This window comes from Triturus cristatus, chromosome 7, assembly GCF_964204655.1.
Source record: "Triturus cristatus chromosome 7, aTriCri1.1, whole genome shotgun sequence".
Taxonomy (NCBI): Eukaryota; Metazoa; Chordata; class Amphibia; order Caudata; family Salamandridae; genus Triturus; species Triturus cristatus.
In genome coordinates this window covers 1,194,784,898-1,194,801,896 of record NC_140590.1, presented here as the reverse complement: position 1 = coordinate 1,194,801,896, position 16,999 = coordinate 1,194,784,898, and the positions used below count along the sequence as shown (strand labels likewise).

Below are 16,999 nucleotides of genomic sequence, written 5' to 3'. Positions count from 1 at the left end.
ACACAGATTATATAAAAATATATAGTTTATATCGTTAAAGACCACCACGATATGAACCAACACTTACTTTGCCAACCAGGCAATGGTCAAATATTACAATGAGTGCATATTATGCAGTCCCTGAAATAGTACTTGTTATCCTGTCAGTGCAAGGTAAAAACGACATGCCCAAATAATTAATGAAAGAGTGCAAGAAGGTACAAAATGAAGACAAAATCGCCCCTAAAACACCATTCCTAAAGAGAAAGAGAAACAACAAGCAGGACAAAACATGATAAGAGGCGTGCATCCTGCCTCACATTTGGCTAAAGTACAGTTTGACCACAAGCTCCTACTAAAACCCCCAATGTAGGGTCCTACCAGCTTGCTCCATCCACTAATGTCTGCCAAAATTCACAAGGCACAATCAAGAAAACAAGGGTCCATTATAATGTAAAGATAATAACTTACAAAAATGGTCATATAGAGTCCATACCACAGTCAAAACTGTTCGCCCTGCAGTCTCAAGTGCCCAAAGGTGCAAATTTGGGATGCAAATACTCCACCCACATAGATGTCAAACCCAAACTCATTTACTCTAAAATGCCCTGGCTTACAGGCATGCAAAAGTAGTTCCTTATGACAGAATTCTATGTGGACTTCAGTTAGTATGTTCCTCAAAAAATCATAAATGTCGTGATGTCTGCGATGCATGAATCCAAGGTTTCATGATGAATCATTCCAACTAATATTACGCATGGGGAGGAAAACAACAAGAAATTTAAATCATGCAGACCTTAAGCGAAACGAGCACAGCAAAGACAGTCCTTGCGTGGTAACCCCATTATAGAACACAGAGTGCCAACTACTTTGCACATAATAACATGTTGCTCGTTATGATTGATGTAATTTCGACCAACAATGTTTTTCTATATAACAAAAAATGCTTTCAGATACTCCAAGGCATGGCCATGGGTTCGAAATTTGCACCATCGTATGAGAATCTGTTTATGAGCTGGGTAGAGCAAACTTATGCCTGGGCTCAAGCAGCAGCAGAATGGACCAAAGAAGTTTGCTACTGGGGAATTTACATTGATGGTGTGATTATTGTATGGACAGGAACGGAAAGTCAGATGAGAACTTATTTTGATTACCTGAATAACTATCTATTAAATGTTACGTTCACACTTAACATGTCATAAACTTGGATAAAATTCCTAGATGTGGAGCTTTACACAGCAGGCAGAAAGCTACAGAGTACCATCTTTAGAAAGGATACAGTATGTAAATCAGACCATGAACAAGTTGAAAACCAAGCGGTATGAGACAGCCAATCTGGAAAGGGCAATCATCAAAGGTCAGAGGAGTAAGTAGAAGTAGTAGCCTAAAAGTTAAACCAAAGTGAGAAGCTAAGGATCGGTTGTCCTTCATGTTATGTCATAAGAGATTTGTAAAGCGCACGGCTACTCTACAGAGTGTCCCGGCGCTGAACATGCTGGGTGGGGCTAACTGTGAGCGCTGAACTGGCAAATGTCATGCTATTGCTGGAATATGCAGGTTTTCAGTGACTTCCTGAAAGGAAGAAGCTCCTGCATCTGTCTAAGTGCCAGCGGCAGCTTATTCCAAAGTTGTGCTGCTTGTACCTGAAGGAGCGACATCCGTTTCGAGCAAGGGTTGATTTAGGAATGTGGGCTAACTGAAGTGCTGCATGTAGGAAGGTGGATATCTGACTATGGTTACCCCCAACTTTTTGCCTAGTGTCTAGCTGGTTTTTCGACTTAGTTGGCCTGAGATCCTGCCATTCAGGGTCTCAGGCTGTCTGCTCTCTCTTTAAAATGGACTCCATGTACCCTAGGTACATAACCAATTGGTAAGGATCACCTTATTGGACCCTGTACAGTGTACCCTAGGTACCCAGGGCATAGGTGTACCCTAGGCCTCCCAGGGGCTGCAGCATGTATTATGCCACCCCTGGTCTGGCCTTCCAATCAGACACAACTGGCTGATCACTCAGCTGGGGCAAGGTCGTGTAATCACCCCTTGCTTAGATATAGTATGCCTATATCTACCCTTATATATAGACACATGTGTACCTATCAGTCACTCCTATGGCAGGCCTTAACAATCCTGGAGGCAGAGTGCTTGGTAACATGTGAGATGGTGCTCTAGCATGAGCTGAGCCTGTCTGCAGCTTTCGGAACCATGTCCTTATGGCTGTTCTATGATATAGCCTACCATATACTCTTAAAGTGCCTTATAATCTTAAACGGTTATGGTAACTATGGTTTGGCTTTATCAAAACATGTCGTGTAAGGTGTCTAACACTTTGGAATAATACCCCCATACCATTTCTGGTGATGAGGATATTATTCCCCCCTTCTAGAGGGAGAGACATGTTAAAATCCTACTTTGCTGTTTAACTCTAACCAAAGCCTCAGCATCACAAAATGGATGCTGCTGCCACAGACACAAGTCTGACCTCCTGCTGCTGGGAGTGATCCCAGCCAGGGAGGCCTGGACAATAGGTTTCCTGCTTGGGGAGGTGCTAGCACCTCCCCAGACAGCCTTTAGTGTATTGGGGCAGGGTGGGCTGAAAGGAATGAGACATGCCTGGGGCACACAAGGTGTTCCTTGCATAGTCCAGTTCAAACCGGCGCTGGGGCACTCCAGCCCCAGCTCTGGCGCGAAATTGGACAAAGGGAAGTGGGTGTAACCACCCCCTCCCAGGTCCCACCCATAAGGCGTGACCTAGCAGGTATCCCAGCCCCCCAGATTAGTATAAGAGTGGGAGTTGGGCCTCAAGACTTGAGATTATCCTGAACCTGCAAAACTGAACAGAAACTCTGGACCTTCGACATTCGACGAAAGAAGAAGACTGAAGAATCTCCCTTGTAGCCAAGGAGTGGCTACCCTGTGCAAACAGGCACCATCAAGTGACTACCCTTTGCTTTGTGAAACGTTCGACGAGGAACCGACTGCAGAGCCCGACCAGAGCCTTGATTTCCAGACTTCTCCGACCCTCATCCACATCTGCAGCAGAGCTGAGATCCGTGGAGGCGACGAGCGACGTGGGACCGGCTACCTGGGAAAAGTGGCTAGTAACTTACAGCGCAGCTTCTGAGGTACCCTCGAAGTTGTGCACCGGGGATTGAGAAGCCCCAACCCCAAGCACCATCTGCACCGAAGACCAGCCCCCCACACTCCACGAGTCCTGCGTGGGGCCCTTCAGCATTTTCCTGCTTGCCGCGTCTGTCCGGTTGCTTGCCCGCTGGCTAGTGGCCTTGGTGACGACGCTCCCTGAAATCTTCTGCGCTGGTTTGGCTCCTCCAGACTGGCTCCCGCTTCTCTGCAAAGAAGAAGCACCCCAGACCTTCCTGGTCTGCACCAGAAGCAAGTCCTTTGTTCTTCGTGGGTTCCGCTTGCCAAGGCTTGGTGAGTCCTAGTCCAACTTCGACGCCGCCGACAGCAAGAGCCTTCGTGGGACAGCTCGCCTCCTGGTCCTGGTCGTCCTCGACGCTTCCTGGTCCTCCTGGCTGCAGCGACAAGCTTCACCTTCACCTGCAACTCTTCACGACATCGCCTGGTTCCTTCCTGGTTCCACGTGGTCACTGGCTAGTGACCTTGACTCTGTCCCTTCTGCTTGCAGGTTTCTTCTCTTCTTGATCCCAGCCTTGGGATCCACCGGAGACTCTTCACTGACTGCCTGTCAGCATCTTTCTTCAGGCATCCATAGGAGTCGACGACGAAAACGACGCATCTTCACCCCTATGCACCCGCAGCCTGTGGGCTAGGTAACTTGGGTACTCCGGTGCTCATCAGGATAGTGACTATCCTAGTGTCTAGTTTTCAAGTCTCAACTTCCTAGCTACTCCGGAAGTGTCCTAAATCTATCTATTTCTAAACTGTAACATTGCTATTGACTTTTACGCATTACGCGTGAGTGTTTCCACTCTGCACACGAATCCCGTGGGCCTCCCACTTCCTAACTAACGCTAGTGTAGTGTAGCCCCAGCGATTCCCTAGGCCTAGGCCTATTCTATTTCCGTGACAGTGGTTCTTATACCACTTATTTAGTATATGGTTTGCGTGGCCCCTAGGGCCTAACTGTATTACTTACCTGTGTGACTTACTGTATGCATTAATAAGACTGTGTTGTACTTACCTCTAAACTCATAAAGAGTGCTGAGGGTTTGCTAGAATAAATACACTTTATTTTATATATATATCTGTTGTGGTGTCCTTTCATTTGGTATTCAAGGGATTATATATGGTATCACAGCTGGCTTCACATGCCATTCAGAGTTTAGCCTAAGACTGCTCTTGTCCATGCTACCACTAGGATAGCTGGTCTATAAGGTTGACTTTACAACCAATCACCATAAGGGTATTTGGACTGATATAAGGTGTACACTATAACTAGTGACATCATACATCAGGCCAACTTCTCACACTGCAGACCTCAGAGCACGACGCGGGTAGTAGAATTGGGGACTCCTCCTCCGGTAGGGGACCCCCATTCCATGAAGAGATTTGAAGGCCAAGACCATGGCTTTAAAGACTTACAACACACTCTAAACTGAACATAAAGTGTTCGAGATTTTGAACAAACGTTGGTCGCTGTTGAGTGGGTTTCGGGGGTTATTGCATTGATTTCCAATAAACCCTTCATAACGTACAAGAGAAGTAGGACCATCAGGGAATTTCTCTATCCAAGCTACACCCTTTCCAAGGTAAAGGACTCTGGTTCCTGGCTAAGATAGCCTATGGGTTTTTATACCTGTGGTGAATGTATGTGTGTCGTCTGGGCGTGAATAAAATAAAAAATGTCTTGTACAACACTGAAAAGAGTTATGACATTTGCCTGTTTATAAACTGTCAGTCAACCTTTATTGTGTATGTTATCATCTGTGTCTGCAGTAAGATATATGTAGGCAGTACAACAAGCCTACTTAGATCTCGTATTCAGGAACACTGAAGAGCGTGCAAAATAAACTTTAGAAGTGCACAACACCCCCTTTCAACTCTGCCTTGGCTCCAGACGTACAGTAGGAGCTAAATAAGCCCTTTGTGTGAGGTCAGGACACAGCCTATACAAATGTAGGTGCTCTTGCCTCCCTTTCTCCCAGCCCAGCAAGGCCATTCAGTATGCAGTCGAATGCATGCAACCTTGTTACATCCAACGCTCCCTGTATAATGGCTGTCTGGAAAGTATGCACACAGTGTACCCGTCAACCAGGCTCAGACGTGAATTGGAGTCGTGTTGCAAAGCACATAGATTCATAAGCACAGAGAAATACCACTTTCTAAAATTGCCATTTCTAAAATAGTAATTACAAATCCACCTACACCAATAAGGAGGATTTAGCAACACTATTCCAGACATACCAAACATGGTGTCGCTACTCCGTTCATCTCAGGAAATACCACTTAGGTACCTATAGGGGAATTTCCAATGCCAGCCTATGAGACTAGGCCTTACAGCAGTGAGAAACCAAATAGGCTGTTTGTCACTACCAGGACATGCCACACAATAAAGGCACATGTAATACCTTTTACCTACACAGCACCCAGCTCATTGGGCTATGTAGGGACTACCTTATGGGTGACCTATGTGTAGTAAAAGGGGGGGGGGTTTCAGGCTTGGCAAGTAACTTTAAATGCCAAGTCAATGTGGCAGTAAACTGTGCATGCAGGCTGTGCAGTGGTAGGCCTGACACAGGTTTGAAAGGCTACTTCTGTGAGTGGTGAAAGCAGCGGTGCAGGCCCACTAGTAGCATTTAATTTACAGGCCCTGGGTATATAGGATACCGCTGTATAAGGGACTTACAAGTTAATAAAAAATGCCAAAGAGGTGTAAACCAATCATACCATGTTTAAAGGAGAGCATGTACAGTTTTGCACTGATCAGCAGTGGTAAAATGCCCGGAGTCCTAAAGCCAACAAAAAGAGTGTCAGAAAAATACAGGAGGAAGGCAAAAGGTTTGAGGATAACCCTGCAAAAATGGCCAGGTCCAACAACCTGTCACCAGAAGAAGGGGGTACAGCTGTTCAATCTCACCCACCAGATACTGCTAAAGTTCAGTAAGATCTTTAAGTGTGCCTACCTCAGTACTTTGAGCCAAGATCTAAAGCACTGTGTGCTGTGGCCTTGAAGTTAGACAAGACCTGACTGTGTACCTCTCATTAGTGCTCCCTGAAAGTTTTCAAGGGGATCCACTTCATGCTTGTGTATGAAGTGAGCATAGACAAAAGATTATGTTCTGATACTATAATTTCATTGTCAGATAGATGTCCAGGATAAATATTGTCTGCAAGTACTCAACTTTTTCAATATGGAAACATTAATTATAGTGTTGCTTTGAGGCAGCCAAGGGAAATCTCAGAGCAAAGCTGTCATTTTCATTTCTTTTTGTTTTTCATTTTAAAAAGTAGTAAAGCGTACATGGAATATAGAACAACAACCCTAAGTATTTGCAGACCGGACAGGACAGTCGTCAGCTCCCTGGGTCCTCTCCAACTGTCTCTGATGGCAGTGCTGGTATGGGTAACTAAATGCTCCACAATATAACCATTGATCTGGGAGCTGAACCTGTAACTGTGACTGAAGTCCGTTCACAAGACGTCCTAATGCTTTGCAAAGGCTTTGAGTTTCCTGCAGCTGTGCATTCAGTTGTTTCGTTAAACCTTCCTTTCCTCAATTGCCGCAGAGCAGGGTAGGGTGAATCTTACTGATTCTCATCCCCCCCCCCCCCCCCCCCACCCTGTGATGAGATTGGAGCGTGGGGGGTGAGTGAGGCAGGCATCCCTAGTGATGGGCATCCAGTGTAGGATTGGTCAAAATGATGTGATTTGAAGCAAAAACGCCTACCGCAAGAGTACAGGAATAGTACAGGAATAGAGCACTTGCACCTGCTGCTGTTCATGTTCTGGGGCATTTAGTGCTGTTTTCTTAGTACAAAATGCATTTTTGCCTCTATTGGTACAATTTGAGCGACAAAAATAGCACTAAATGCATGGTTACGCTCATCCCATAAATCTGCGTAATTACGCTACAGCAAATAACGCTCCCTCCTAATTCAGCCCTTGGCACTGCACAGCTTAAGTCAGGAGCGCTCGAGACTGATTTTAACTGAGTCTGCAAAGCATCATCAAAAGGATGGTGCTTCTGGGTGTCAATCTAGGACTTTGGAGACTGTAACACGGTCAGCCTGCAAAATCTGACCGGCACAGTTAGACGTGGGTTGAGAAACTCCTGTCTGCTGCTCGTTCACACTGCCTGACCTTTTTTCAAAGTGAGGGTACCTGTATCAGCATAATTATTTTGTGCAAAGAGTGTACATCTTAAACAAGCATTTGCAATGCATCTGTCTCGCCTTTGGGACCTTATATGTATTTAGCAATGCAGCATAGTAGCCTGGGTGCTGAAACATCTACTATTCTTTAATATGGAGGGAAAGTAAGCACCAAACTGCGTGACACGCCAGGTATGGGAATAGGTGGAGAGAAATATTGCCTTTCAGCGTGAAATGGTATAGTCCATAGCTCTGTTTTTAATATAAAATCAGGACCTTCAGTGGTCATATCACTAAAAATACAAGATTTGAAAAAAATATTATTTAACTGATAATTCTTAGTTCCACGTAACCACAAACCTTGGTCGCATCTCACTTTGAAAAAAAGTAACTTATAGCCATAATATTTTTCAAAAACGATTCCGATGTTAAATCGCCTCCGAACTGATACATAAGTGACCAGTTAACAAGGGGTTTTCATGCCCAAGAAGATATGATGAAAAACAATGTCTAGCACACAAAAAACATCACTACAGCTGAATGAAATTAACAGCTACCCACAATGCTTGCTTACTGGCAAAAGATCATGTTAACACATAATATTTCACTTTAACACCTTGCTACCGGGTGAAGCACCAAATCACTCCATGTATCTATATATACATTAGGGTTGTCTGCTACTCTTACTTTACCTTACCGTCACGGCCATATCTGGCAACAAAAGCCGTTTGTGTGGTTTGCACTGACATTAACAATAATACAGGTCATTCATGACAAATACAGGGTCGACTGACGTCTCCACCCTTAAAACATTGTTATTGGAGTTACGACAGTCTAAATACTTTGTGTGTTTGCCATGTAATGTCGATACTGTGGCAAAACGTCTGTGCTGAACACCAGATGCAAAGTCTATTGAGTGGTAAGCAGCAATTTATCTACTCCAATGGGGTCAAACTCCCCATGACAGCTGCTTACAAGGAAATCCTGGTGTTTCGTTACTACCTCAGACAAACAACCACGCTTCTCCAAAATACCCCAAAACAATTGCGGTCAATTCATTCCCTTCCTGAGAGGAAACCTTGCAATAGCGTAAGAACCAAAAAGAAGCCATCATAGAATTACATGATTTCAGTACATACCGTTCCTTTTACAAATATCGGACACTTCGTTTCCCTTCAGATATTCAAACCGGACTGTCCCTTGTTATCTCACTCAGAAAGAGAGAGTAAAGGGAGGGTACCAGCTGTTTCTTGCAGTCACGGTTTTGATTCAGCAAGGGAGGAGCAGCGAGACCGACAGAAAAAGAGGGAGGAAGTGGAAGAATGCGGCTGTCCACAGCCCCCGCAGTGGGCCATTCCAACGGGTGGCCCTTTAGTGCCATTCGGGCACAAAAGCCACCCTACTGGCCAAGGGTTGGACTCAAGAAGGAGTCCTTCGCCTTGGCACGCTAGGTGCGTCACTTCCGGTGGACAGAGGTCGGGGAGGGTACTTATACCACCTCCCATCTCTCTGGCTTAGGTGGTACATTTTTTAAATAAGTTTTCAGAGCTGTAGACACCTACCTTGCAAGTCATCCAGCCCTTCCTGTGACTGTTCTGCTGTTTGTCCTCTTTTGCACCGCTTCGTAACTCATTGTTTGTTTGTTTCAGCACCCTCTAGCCTGAGACCCTGAGTTCTGCACTAACTGGGGCAGCAGAAAATCTGATTTTGTTCTGTTCTCCTTCAGTCAATAGGTTAACCTCAGATCCACAAACCAGGAGTTCAGAAGCATCCCTTCTGACATCACTTGGTGCCTCTGTATCTGATGTTTCAGTGGCTTTAGGATACTGGGGCAGGAACACCTGCAGTCTCGCTGTCATTCACTGCATACCACACAGAGAGATTAGAGCGCACTTCAGCACAAATTTCATTGGTACGGCGACCAATGCACTTAACATCACCACACATAACGTGAAAGGGGCTTAATAACCTGCGTAACTGGCTCTCTATTTGCCATGAATTAACCTTTCTACATGCAGATATCAGGCTTAAAGTAGACTCATCACGCAGACCGGGGGCAATAAGCAAATGTGCAAGGATCGCTCGTGGTCTTTTGCACGGAACTAATAGCAGAGCTCACTTCACATTATGTGTCTTGATTAGGCTGTAGCCCCCCCCCACCCCCAATATACGACCCCTCCACATTGGCGATGAGGTGGACGCGCCTGCGATGTGTGCTGCCCAGAGGCTTCTGCTGCAAGACGTGTCAGGCATAAGGAGAAGCGGAGTGCTTACTGCAACAGACCGCGCATCGCCGTGTGAAGAAGCCTGGAGGTGCGGCAGTTGCGGAGTCACAAAGGTGACGACATCCCGGTCAAGGACGGACCTCTGTGCCATCGGGTTGTGCGAGGCCAGGCCGGCGAGGGGAGCCAGAGAAGTAAAGACCCGGCAGCACAGAGGTGATGCGGCTGATTGTGCAGCGGAGGCCAGGCGCTGTCGTGTGGGCGGGACTGCAAGCCAGTGGAGGAGACGGCTGAAAGTCACTGCCCAGGTAGAGGAGAGGAAGAGTACGTGTGCTTGCAGTCTTGCAGTCAAGAGGCGAGCACAGGCCCATCTGAAGCACGGGGACTCCCCTCCCTCTAGTGGTGACAAGGTGATAGTGCGTAGGAGTACCAGCTAAGACAGAAGAAGTGTCTCCAAAAGCCCAGTACAGTAAATAACAAGGCGGAAGAGACTCGGCGAGACGAAGTGAGCGTGCACAATCTGCTGTCCGGGCAGGCACGGCAGCGTGCACATCTGCTGTCCGTACGCGTGCACATCTCCTGTCCCGCTTCGGACGCAAAACCCACAACAATAGATCTCGCCAAGGCGAGCAGCGCATGCGCTGCATCGCTAGGCGAGACCTAAAAAGCTGCTCTCCGTTAATAGGCAGGACCGAGTACCACAGGCTAATTCTGTGTCGATAAAAGCCAAGGACATGTGGAAAATTATTACTCCTTGTGCTGTACAGTAAAGTGAACTATAAATGGGCTGGTGTAGCCTGAGTCTCCGCTGAGTCAATAGAGCAACAGCTAATTGCACTTGCTGCGTTCAAAACAAAGTTGGCTTCAATGCCTTGCCTTTTCATAAAAGACTCATTTTGTTTTCCTTTCGGTATCCCACGGGTTGGACCTTTTAGCGTGTAATTCCTTCCCGGCATCGTACACAAAATTGGATATTGCAAACCAGAGAACAGTATGCTGTACTAGGTTGGGCTGCCTGGGACAAAACATTGTTTTCTTTCTTCACTAAAACGCCACGTGAAGCACAGCTTCGGGTACATTTGCTTGCTCACTTCAGGTTGCCGTGTCCTGCCCTCCAATGGCCCCGCTACAGAGTCAGGGAGATGCAAGTCTCACACTGTCCTTGGCTGCCGCCTCACGCGCACTCCTTCCTAAGATGCCGTGTCCGCTTTCTCCCCAGAGTGTCGCCGCGCTGAACAGCACCTGTGTAAACACGCAAAAGCACAAACGACCGCAATATTTCAAGCTAAAGTGCGGCTGAAGTATGCCACATTTCGCCCTGTATCATCCTCTCCCTCTTTTTCTCTTGAGCGCTGCGGGGGCGTTTATGTGCTTGCAGGAGCAGCGCCGCCTTTAAAGTTAAATCCAAGCAGGAAGGAATTTCCCTGTTGCAAAATCAGTGCAGAGCACAGGGAATGCAAGAGGGAGGAAGGGGTTAAGGGTGGGTGCATGATGGGAGGGTGACTCAGTGAGGGAAACAAAGATAAACCCCATTAAGGGGCTTGTCTTGAAGCGAGGAGGTGGCTTAACATATAAAGTTGCCGACTTTGTAGCTGGAGAGCAGGCTTCGAGCCTCAGCGTGGGCTGTATCACCTAATCATAAATAAATAAACAGTGATCAAGGAGGGGGTGGGGTGAGACAAATAAAAAAAACACAACGCACGTGGAGGGGCAAGACAGATAAAAATTAAAACAAACCCTGTCAAATGTACCATCTGAAACCAATTGAAACAAACAGTGCAGAGAATGGAAGGGAGGAGGTGGCTCAACATACAACGCTACCGACTTTGGAGCTGGAGAACAGGGTTCGAGCCTCAGCGTGGGCTGTATTAATCATAAATAAACAGAGATCTCAGATGGGGGTGGGGAGAGACTAATAAAACAAGCATTGCCTGGGAGAGACAAATAAAACAAGCATTGGCAATGCAATAGGGGAGGCGCGAGAAGGCATCAGACTGTGGGAGGAAGGGGGTGGAGGCATGGGAAGAAAGTAGTCTGTGCAGTAAAGGGCCATTGGCCATGGAAGTACACGAATGATGACATGTCTATCAAAAGGAGGGACTAACAAGCCTACAACCAATCGGAAGTCAGCATTTAAGACAAAAGCCAATTGAAATGATGGGCGGAGCTTCCACTCTATAGTGTATACTGCATGTCTCAACGAGACAGCGCATGCGCTGCCTAGGCGAGACCTAAAAAGTAAGGGCAGAGCCCCAACACCCATAACGGTGAGCTGCCACTGTTAATGGATGCCCCCCACTGAACTTTGTCACCCTGCTAGTTTTGCACCAATGTATACATTTCTATGAGGAGAGCAACAAAGTATAAATGCCTAAATTCAGATAAGCACTTATCAGTTATTCTGATGTACCTTTTCAGTGCTTCTGTGTATTATCTGCCAACCTACCTATTTTCTTAGAATGCACAGTGTGGCAAGTATGCATCAGTCTCCAACAAGACCAACCTGTGCTTGCATCTTGTACCTTGATTTACATCACCTCTGACCAGTGCGAAGCATGCTCAACACTTCTGAGAACCTCAACAATAATTTACTAAACTTAATATGTAAATAACGTATATATATCTCCCTTATCTACATACAGACCAGTGGCAAAGCAATAGCAGGCTCAATAGGACCCACGTATGCAATTTTTCAAATATGTGTGAGAGAAGAGTAATGCACACTGTACAAACTACATTAATATGGTTCCTTGTTATATGTATGAAACGTAATGCTTTTGTATACACAATCAGAAAAACAAGTTTGCTCTATGTGAAAGGAAATAAGTGATATTTTTAAAATGTATGCACAACATTTTTGTTGATTGATGGTCTAAGGTACTTTAGGGAGCAGTCCTAAAAAAGATAACCTTGGAAGCAAAGGATTTCAGAAATTACTATGGCATACAGATGACTCATGGCATAATAAACAGGAAGTGTAACACTTCGTTTTGTCTTATTATTTGATGTAATATTACTGCCACCTCCAATGACTTTGGAAGGATATGGGTGCTATGTATTTGTTAGCTTTTGTAGACATAAGTAACATTTCTGGTTAAAAGAAAATATGTTAATTCTCACTGTTTACATTCCAGCATGCTGACACACGGTTGATCGAGGATCTGAAGGAAAAGGGCCGGTGCACATTACTGGGTAATAATGCGTCCTAAATTCAGATGCTGTTTCTTCTGAGGTGCATCAGCCCCATGCAGAAGATTAATGTGGCAGTAACCAACGCAGTGCTCGTTTCTGAAGTCAACTTATTTGTTACGGTTGTGAAAAAGGCTATTCACTGAAAACGAAGGCTATTTTCCTGTGAGATATTTATCGGTTCGAATCATGGCTAATGTTAATACATGTAGAAAAAGAAAGGCTAAATTCTCACAGCACTCATTGGAACTGCTTGTTGACTCGGTGGTAGCAAACTATGAACTATTATTTGGTGGCAAGTCCCATTGTACACCCCTCCATGTTAAAAACGGTATCTGGCAAAGTATCCTGCATAAAATAAATGCCACATCCCCCACCAAACGCCTTTTAAATGACATTAAAAAGAAATGGCATGACCTGCGCAAGAAAGTGCGTGAAGATTATAACAAGGCACAGCAGCTTTCCAGAGGAAGTGAGTACCTCCTGGAGCTTCACCTCAGCAAAGTTGGATTGAAAGTGTCGAGGACGATGAAGCTGCCTGGTATGAACGAAATATATGGAATGGACACCGCCTTAGTGTTTTCAGAAAAGGAAGAGCCAGGTCAGTTATTTCCCTTCTTTCTATGAAGCAACAAAACGCAATCTTCAATATCTTTCACTTGATGACCAATCTCACTGAGTTTTCCTTTTCACAGCCCATGCTCCATCAAGTGACCAATCGGGTACAGAGCCGGAAGTGTTCCTTGCACAACAGTCATCTTTGGAAGTTGAGCCTGAAGAGAAAAGTATGCCGGACACTTCGAACAACAAAGTTCTGATGATGGGAGTCCGAGATAGTGATGGAAATCTTTTGCCAAGTACAAAAGTTCTGAGGAATGTGCAGCATATGGTTGACTTTGAGAATAAATTAATCGTGCCAGAGTGGGATGATACTGGGAAATTAGGGGCAGTGAAAGATGTTTTCCCAGCAAGAAATGTTGGCATTGCTAAGAAAATTGCGGCCAGTGGTCGGATTGCAGATGCTTTGCCAGGCAGAGTGTTAGAAGCGGGTGGAATGGGTCAGAGAACACAAGGGTACGGAATGGGATATAACTTTGCAATGAGTGCAAAAGGTCTAAATAGTCAAATTGATGAAATTGGTCATATGGGGGAAATGGGTGGAATAGATTGTAAGGGTCAAATAGGTGGAATTGGTCAGATGCTCGACAGTCAAACAAGCAGTGCATGTAATATGGACACAACGTTGCAGTTTCAAGACATACTAGCGCATAATACTGACAGGCAGTGCCTTTTGATGGAGTCCATGAATCGTTTAGTACAACGCCACACAGTAACTATGAAAAGGCACCACATGACCTCTCACCAAGACAATCTCTCTTCTTTACATGTATTGATGCAGATAGAGAAAAGTATTGATAATTTGACACAAGCAGTCACAAGCTGTGTTAAAAGTAATGTACACATCCAGAACGAGTTGACTTCAATGCATGGTACTCTAAAAGACTGCATTGAAAATAACACCAGGTGTATGGAAGCCATAAGAGATATACTTGCACAAACAGTAAAAGTGCCCAACGAGAAACAGACCATAGCAGTAGTAAATGATGCCTCTAAATCTGCTGATGTTTTCCCTTGTGGGCAGAGTGTGCAGGATCGCTCTGAAGAGGACTGTTCATCAGTCTCTACTGAACCTTTGCTGACATCCTGCATGAGGCGTAATCAGCGCAGACAGTTTGGACCTCCTCCAAAGAAATCCAAGTATTGAATGTTAGCCCTGGATGTTCTATTTCCGTATTACTTCGCAGGCTTCATTTAAAATGTTTGAAAGGGGTGTATAAATGGTTTCTTGCGTGTTTGTGTGTACATACACATGTAAACATATATTTTATACTCCTGTTGGAAAAAAAACATCAGTTTGAGGAATATTATTGTTGCTATGTTATTGTCCCCAAAACCGAAAAATTAGCCAGTTATGATTAGTAAAACAACCACAACTTCTCTCAAACGTACTGCTCATAACTTCACACTCGATGTTACAGATGAGCTCATAAATTAAATCAATATCGTCATTGGTAACACTATATATCAAATTACCATTGCCATTATCAGTGATGTCACTGAAGCCATTCAAGGATACTGCAGCTCCCAGTCTATTGGGCTCAACCTTTGGCTACCCGCCTGGCTCTTGGCTAGACCATATGATGAGGTAGGAGGGGTACCTAGGCCAGACTGTTGTGGTTGCTCCTGTTGTGCTCAGGACACATGGTCTGGTTTTCAGCCTCAGCTTCTGTTGAGAGAGAAAAAGGTGCAGATGTCACAGCCTGTGATGGTCCTGTCTAGCAGTGCCTGAGCATAAGGCTTGGTTCTGCACTCAGTGTCCCTATCTCAAGACTCAACTGGGTTTGGCTCAATTAATCTAAAAGTAGAGCTTGGCTAACTGAAAAGCCCTGTTGTTGGCACCCAATTCGCAAGTCCCATTAAACACGCCTTAAGCTATGCTCATTGGGCACTGAGTATTGGGCTTGGCCTTTGCCCAGGTCCTGCACTTAAGACTCTTAACCAAGAGCCCACTGGGCATAGTTTTTGGCTGTGCCAAGTGGGATTTCGGTGCAGGCCGGCACTCTGCACGCCTTCTGCAGAGTCTGCTGGGCATTAACTAAAGATGTGGCCTGTCTGCTCTGGGGGCTGCCCACTGGGCAAAGCTGAAGACAATGCCCAGGTGGTCTGGGTGCGGAACCTGATCGTCAAAAAGGCCCTGACCTCTGAAGGTGTAGTCCTTTGACTTTACCCAGCAGTGTGTAGCACAGGCTAACCTTCGGCCAGGCCAGTGTTCAGGACTGCAGCCTCAGTGATGTCACTGATGATCAAGGTGATGATGTTTCATGTGATAAGAGAGTTGATGTTGCGTAGCTAACCATAACTGGCAAATGTAAGTGTTTTTGTATCCTTAAAAATTTTTCCCCTGAAGCCACTGTGCAGGAGCTGGACGTTCGGCTACCCTCTATGCCCCATTACAGTGTCTGCCAAACCCAATATGTATGGGTTTGGCTGAGCACAGCAGCTGTGGTGCACTGTCCACTCTGTATAATCCCCAAATTCACTTTACAACCTACACCCTGTGCCCAGCCACTGCCCTGACCTCACCTCATCCAAAAGGAGTGCACCCAATCCCCATTTCAGAATTTAGGGTGTTTTACTTTGTTGTTTAAACCTGTGGATATTCTAATGACAGCAGGTTATTTTTCCATAGTCTTTAAAACTACATGACCCATTTCAAGATGGCGGACTCACTGTGTGCCAGATGTTCCGTCTCCTCTGAATTTGTGGATACTGCAATGAAAAATGTTCCTGTTGCGGCCAACTAGGGTGCTCCGATTGTGGAGACAGCTTGGATCAAACCCTGTCTCTCTAACTGGAATCGATGTGTGAAAACATTTAGGAAGCTCCCTCCAGATCCATCCCACTAACCTGTGGTGTACCTCATGGCTCATACGGGCACCCTTACTGTTTATATGTTGAGCCCTCTGGGTAAGACCAAAAGCCATCCCTAGTGGACTCTGGGTGTAGAGGACTGGATCCATACATAATCAGAAGACCACACTCACAACGAGGGGACAGGGCCAAAGGCCATGCCTGATGGGCTCTGGGGATGGGGTGGAGGCAAATTCTAGATACTTGTTCCAGTAGATCAATACAAAACAAAAAATACTTGCAATAACGTGAATTACAGTTAATAGCTAATAACAATACTTGAAAAGATTTACCAAAATTAATGGAAATTCCCCTGCAATCCCTGTTAAAGGAAAGTTATGGTTACAGTCCAAATATCTAGAAGCACTGAAATTATCATGAGCTACTCGATTTCTAATTCCACCCCTTCACTTGCTTGACCTCACAGATTACAATCCAATAACTTAATTATTGATGACATCAGCTACCATATTATAAATAATATCAAACATAAACTCATTGATGTCTTATAAATTATGTGAGATTGAAATATAAGTCTACAATAAAAGTCATCATTATTTGGGATCACTGCCACAATTTTACACAGTGAAGAAAGATTGCACGAACGCTGATCCTTCAGAGGCGCCCTTGCTGCAACTTTATATGGAGACGAAAGGATACCACACCATTGATATGAGAAGTAGCAAAGCATACGTAAAAGCTTTACAGTTCTATTATCCATATAATTAGTATCTTCAATAATAAGCATAGTTATTTAAAACATTATATTATTTAGAACATGATGGCACATTCTAGGTACATAAAGCATTTGGGGAATATGTTAACAGTATTATGCAAGATATTGTG

At 45.1% G+C, this 16,999-nt stretch overlaps 1 protein-coding gene across 2 annotated transcripts in view; it reads left to right on the top strand.

The window, feature by feature from the left end:
* The window catches only part of LOC146811577 (uncharacterized), a 33,071-nt gene extending 16,354 nt beyond the window's left edge, over positions 1-16,717 (top strand). For both annotated transcript variants that reach the window (XM_085618554.1, XM_085618553.1), the window contains exons 2-3: positions 12,628-13,283; positions 13,378-16,717. In XM_085618554.1, coding sequence (XP_085474680.1) covers positions 12,872-13,283; positions 13,378-14,447 — 1,482 coding nt within the window. In that variant the 5' untranslated portion in view covers positions 12,628-12,871 and the 3' untranslated portion in view covers positions 14,448-16,717. The remainder of the gene's footprint in view (positions 1-12,627; positions 13,284-13,377) is intronic.
* Positions 16,718-16,999: the final 282 nt, after the last annotated feature.